The 6000-nt window shown below is 50.3% G+C and overlaps 1 protein-coding gene across 4 annotated transcripts in view; it reads left to right on the top strand.

Moving 5' to 3' along the window:
- The first annotated feature begins 772 nt into the window (after positions 1-772).
- UTRN (utrophin) overlaps positions 773-6000 on the top strand; it is a 389395-nt gene continuing 384167 nt past the window's right edge. For 2 of the 4 annotated variants that reach the window (XM_075036045.1, XM_075036046.1), the window contains exons 1-2: positions 773-920; positions 1759-1922. In XM_075036045.1, coding sequence (XP_074892146.1) covers positions 1844-1922 — 79 coding nt within the window. In that variant the 5' untranslated portion in view covers positions 773-920; positions 1759-1843. The remainder of the gene's footprint in view (positions 921-1758; positions 1923-6000) is intronic. The other 2 variants (XM_075036047.1, XM_075036044.1) reach the window with 1 other exon arrangement.

Raw genomic sequence — 6000 nt, 5'->3', positions numbered from 1 at the left:
TTCATTCCCAGACTGCAAATGCGGCAATGGATTAATTAGCGTGAGCTAAACATTTCACTCCCGTATGCGTCTGTCCATACATAAGAAGCGACTGCAGACCCCCAGCACCCAGCGCAGCACGTTTTCCCTGACCCACACCGCTCCCTCCTCGCCCAGCTCAACCCCCGGGACTCGGAGCCTCCGAGCGGGACACCCGGCCAAAGCCGACGAGTTTCGGGAGAGCCGTTTCCTGCTGCGAAGCGGGCAAGCGTCCTCCCCCCCCCCAGTTTTGTCACGCTCCCTCGCCGTGCCACTTCACGGGGAGCGACGGGGCGAGCGGAGGGCCGCCGGGGCCCCGCGCCACCGCGCTCATTCGCGGGGCGGGCGAAGGGAAGGAGAGGCGAGGCGGGAGCGCCCAGGTGAGGCCGGGAAGGCCCCGAGGGGAGGAGCGGGGCCGCGCTGACCGCGCCGGGGCAGCCCCCGCCGGACCCGCCGCTCTCCCGGGCGCGGCCCTGAGGGGGAGCGGGGCCGCGCCGGCAGCCGCCCGCGGGCGCGGGACGGGGGCGGGGCCCGGCCTCGCCCCGCCCCTCCCCGCCCCCCCCGAGGCCCGCGGCGGGCTCGGCCCCGCCCCTCCCGCCCCCTCCGGAGAAGGGGCCGCGCGGCCGGGGCGGCTCTCCGGTACCCGCGGCGCTGCCCCGGCTAACAAAGGGGCGCCGGGGACGAGGGAGGAGCCGCCGCAGGGCCGGGCCGGGCCGGGCGGGGCGGAGGAGGAGGAGGAGAAGGAGGAGAAGGAGGGACGGCAGCGGCTCGCACAGAAAGTTGTGGGTCCGCCAGCGCAGCGGCACGGGAGCCGCCGCCGCCGGGGGACGGGGCGCGGGGAGGAGCCGGGCCGGGCCGTGCTGTGGGGAAGCGGGACGGCCTCCCGCCGCCGTGTCCGAGGGGTGAGTGGCGGCGGCGGCGGCGGGTCGCTGGCGGCGGCTAGTCCCGGCACGGCTGGGAGCCGGGGCTGCCCCGCCGGGAGGCGGCGGGCACGGCGGCTCCGGGAGGGGGGAAGTTTATTCCCCGACTCCGAGCCGCTCGGGGCGGGGCGGGGGCCGCGCACCGGCGGCCGGGCGCACCTGCGAGCGGGGCGGGGCGGGGGTGCCGGTGCGGGGCGGCTGCGGGGAGCCGCGGCGGGGGGCGGCTGCCCGGCGGCGGGGGTACCGGAGGGCCGGGGAGGAGGTGCGGGCACGCCCGCCGGGTCCAAATCCCCGCCGGGGGAGAGGGGCGGCCGGGCGGGGAGCTGCCCGGGGCCGAGCGTGGGGCCCGTCCCGTCCCGCGGGGCTCGGCTCCCCCCGGCCGGGAGAGGGGCTTCGTGGCTTCTCCCACACGTGGCGGTCACGCCCCCCCGGCGGCGGGAGGAGCACGCCCGCCCTTACCCCCCTCCCAGCGGGGCTCCCTTGCTCTGCCCCCCCCCTCCCCAAGCGGGGGTGTCCCGTTTGGTGCCAGCCGGGGGACGGTATCTCTGCAAGGTATCTCTGTGTTCTGCCCCTCCGGGGTGCCCGGGTGGGCGTGGGGGGGGCCCCGTGGCCCAAGGATGGCTGAAGCTTGGCTTTCGCGGCCAGGGATTAAGCTGGCCGGCGGCACCCCTCTGTGTCATCTCGCTTTTTCGATCCCGTAAGGCGTCCCTCGGCAGGGGCACGGCCGGCAAGCGTGGGTCCCGGCCTGCGCTTCCCACGCGGAGTCACGCCTGGTGCGGCCCGTGGAGTTACGGTGTCTCTCTCTGCTCCCGCCCTGTAGGTGCTGGTGCTGAGCCGGGGCCCTCCATGGGAACCCTCTCCCCACGGATTTAGGCTGCACCCGTGGCATTCCCCAGCCGGCGAGCATGGCCCGCGTGTCCGACCAGGAGGAAGGACCTGGCGGGGGACATAGCGAGTTCAGCGACATCATTAAGTCCAGATCAGGTAAGGTGTCGAGAGAAATGCTGTGCGCCTGTTTTCTCCTCTATGCGTAGCTTCTGACATCAGCTTGCATTTTTAAACGGCACGTTTTTCCAACTGGTTTTTTGGCCGTGTATTGGTAGTACAGTGAGCGACTGAGGCTGTTCGTGCAGCTGTCCTACAATTAAGTAATAGTAATTGTAGATCTCGTGGGTTTGGTTTTTTTTTTTTTTGACAGTGTTAGTCAAGTCTGTTTGTTTGGAATCCACCTCCTGCATTATAATTACCTCTGCTTTTGTAAATAACCATGTGCTTAAAGTGCTCTTATGCAACCTAGTGTTGGCAGCTTTTGTGTTTATTCTCAGACGCTGAAAATGGCAACTGTGGCTGCAATACTGTACCTCCTAAAAGTGCATCGCGGTAGTACTCGTGCAGTAAATTAATGTGCTTCCTCCTTAATGTAAAACAGTTGTCTAAGGCTACTCGCTCAGGCATTTCCTCTAGCAAAACGTTCATGTAACAGATCTGAAGGTTATTGGAAAAACATGGGGGTTTTTTGGCTGTTGTACGTTTGAGTCTTCTGAGGCTCTGACGGATGCTGGGGTGGGTAAGGAGGTACCCTCATTTTAGCAGGGGGAGAGTGGAGGCTTTGGAGGCGCAGAAGCGAGTTGTTAAAACCTCGATAGAAAATTGCTCTATGTCCAGAGACTGGATGCTCTCTTCTTTAGCCTCAAAGGCTCTCTTTTCTCTCTTAAACGCAAAATGCTCCTGTTGTCAAAAGATTTTCCTTCGATATCTGAAACCGAACAGTGTGTTTTTTAAATGTTCTATACATTAAAACCTGTAGCTCTTCGGTGGGTGGTGATTTGATATGTTGGTTTACGTAGGATGCGGGTTTGAATCTGGATCCCATTGGTGTTTGACTAGTTTGTTTCTTAGACCTCCTCTTCTTGAGGCAGTCTTCCTCTTAACTGTTGGAAGTGCCATTTATGAAACAGAAGTGTTTGTGGTTTTCCATCTTGAATTCTGTAGTGCTGGTTTACGTTTTCTGCTGTTATTTTGAAACCTCTGGGTGTAACTTTATTTGATTATAAGCATGTAGTCATCACCTCTAAGGGCTTTGAGTTTGGGGATAGCTTGCAGACAGTTTGTATGCATATATGTATGCAAGTACTATGGTTTTATAGGATGTCTGAGGAAACATAGCTGTATTTGAGGTTTTCCTTGGATGAACAAATTGTACAGTAAGTTCTGTTGTTTTGGTTAGGGCAGATGATTGTAAATCTCCTGTTACAACTGCTTTAAGTTTCTTCTCTGTTAATGAGAAAGTGATGTATATTCTAACAGTCACAAAGCTAAAAGGCTTCTGCGTTAAATTAAAAATAGCAAGTGAAGATTGATCTTAAATAATTCATCTTTTCTAAATAATACACTGGTTTGGATCTGGATGTGCAATTTCTTCAAGTTAATTACTGAACTACATAGCTCAGATCTGAACCATTCCCTACAAGTAAACCTGTGGGAGGGATTTCTTAATGAAAGGGCTGAAGTTTCCTGAGGTAGAGATGACAGCAAATTAAAGGCTTGTTGTCAGGACTGGTGAAAAAAATATCGTAAGCTATGCTTCCATTTTTCCTAGATATCTGGAAAGGAAAATGCTAATTTTGATACTTAGAATGGAAAACTGAGTAGTTTTTTGCTGGGAAGATTTCTTTAGCATGGGGATGCTCTTCACAGTATGAGTGACTGGAGTACAGCAGAAGTGTTACCTTATAACTTATTAATATTTGGGGTAGCTAGGGTTCTGTCTGGGTTTTGAGGCTACAGAGAGCAGAACCAGGCAAGGTTTAGGATCTCCACTTTCCTTTCTTTTGCCATAGAAAATGGGCTGTTACTCTGTTTCTTGCTACTCTGTCAGTTCATCACCTGCAATACAGGAAATCTGTCACTTTAATTAGAGAGAGCATGCAAATATGCATTTAATATTTTTACTTTTAATAAAGAAAATACAAAAAACATTTCTAGTGGGTGAAAATTTTTAAGTGACTTAATATGTCATAATATTTTTGAGTGCATATTATTCCCATGCATTTTTAAATAAGAACACTGAAAACAGTCTATTCTTGTAAATAAAAGAAGAGATATATATAACGTCAGTGTAAAGATCTCTTTCTCTCTATGCTCACCTGGGCAATTCTCTGTCTGTCTTTTTCAGCATGTTTTTCTTCATCTTTTTGGAACAGATCACCAAGCTGTTGGGATATCATGGTTATTTAAAAACATTTATCTTCTAAAAGTGATGGTTAAGATACATGGCTAAATCTTATATTTTGTTATAACTTAGAAGAAAATTATCATTTGGAATGCCAGAATATTCCAGAGGTCAGGACTTAACAAAGAGAGGTACTAGTAAAAATGTTTCTAAATATTTGGATACAAATGTAAACTTTAGTCTTTAGCAGCCTGTAGCACTGAACATATTGTCTTTTTTTGTAGTCATTGCTGCTTTAGTAGTTATCTTGCTTTGGAGAACTGGGAAGCGGCTAGAAAGCCATAAAGGTGGCACTGTTAATACAGCGATTGGTTATTGAAAACCTGAGCTTTGATCTAAAGTTACTCTTATGAGACTGCTATAAGACATAAGAAGTTTTATGGCTGCTCAGGGCTGTGTGGTGCCCATCTATGCCTGTTTTTATGAGCAGAACAAGCTATGTAATTTTTTTCTTAATGACTTGTAATTGGGACGCTACCAGCGTACCACGTGAAGGATACAGGAGAACTGCAGAAAATCATAATTTTTCTATAGAGCAATCAAAATCAATTAACAGCAGATTGGATTTCTGTTTGTTGCTTGTGCAAAAAAAAGTGTGTGTGCTGCAGGATTTCACAGATGGGCAAAAAGTAATTTTGCAAGTATCTACTCCCCCTTTGGGGAGTTCAAACTGAGAAGATGAAGGATAAAACACTTCGAACAGAGATCCCTGTATGTTATTGATTATATTGGAAATATGTTTTCCATCAGTGGTCAGAAGGAAAACTTTTCACGAATGTACTATAAGCTGTAGTTGTTGTAAGCCATAAATGCTTGATTAGTGAAAGCAAGAGAGTTGTTGGTTCTTCCCCTTGTTGTCGTCATCGTCTGTCTCCCCCCCCCCCCCCCCCCCCCCCCCCGTAATCTCACTTTTGTGAGTTGTGATACTAGGAAAAGAAAGTAAGACTTCTTTCCATTGTCCAATTAGCATTTATTATTTTCTGCTTTGGATGCTAGATAGTTTGTTAGCACTGATCTGTATGTAGCTACAAGTTATTTTTGAAGACACATCTTCTGCACTTAGAATAGAATATGATGGTGGCCAAAGCTGCCTTTAAAATAACTGTTGGCTATGGTAATTGTAAGGGAGGCCGCCTTACGTTCACAGAAGAACCAAGCGTCTTTTTGTCCCCCTTCCTTGTGTACCAGTGGTAGATGCTGATGGCTCTGCGTGTCTGATGTTTAAGGGGTAGGACACTTGTTCACGGATGGTTACGTTGGGCTTATATTTATAATTAGCATTTATTTAGCATTATTAGCCTGTGCTGTGCCTGTGCGTCTGTATGATTGCTTGCTGTGGAAAAGCAGTTTTCCCTTTTTTTACTTCCCTATAGTATGAAGTAATGTGTATGGAGCTGATTTATATCTTTGAAAGGCATCTTGTGCAGATAGGTGAGCGTTTTCTCTTTGCAATAGCTTTCAGGAAGGATTGCTGAGGGATGATTGCCTTACAGTGGTGAAAACAGCGCTGTCATCGCAGGGCTTGAAGAACAGATGAGTCTTTGCTATGATTAATTATGGAAAAAAGACAAACTCACTTAAAATCTGTCATGGTAGCTTGGAATGGTAATATATAATTAAACAGTAAGACGTGACAGGAAAAACATTTCTGGAAGATTACTCTACGCCTCTGGTGCATTTTAAGATATGAGTTCCTGTCTAAATTGAGGGGAACTTAATTCTCCTCATCTACCTTTCATTTTTAATTACATTAAATATATTTGACTGAAAGACTGCTTTGAGAAATTGTAACTTATTTTTGGAGTTCTTGGGCAAGGCTCGGTCTGAGAA

Source organism: Buteo buteo, chromosome 9 (assembly GCF_964188355.1).
Source record: "Buteo buteo chromosome 9, bButBut1.hap1.1, whole genome shotgun sequence".
Classification (NCBI taxonomy): Eukaryota; Metazoa; Chordata; class Aves; order Accipitriformes; family Accipitridae; genus Buteo; species Buteo buteo.
Note: the sequence above shows the minus strand (reverse complement) of the source record. Positions and strands in the feature narration are given on the sequence as shown.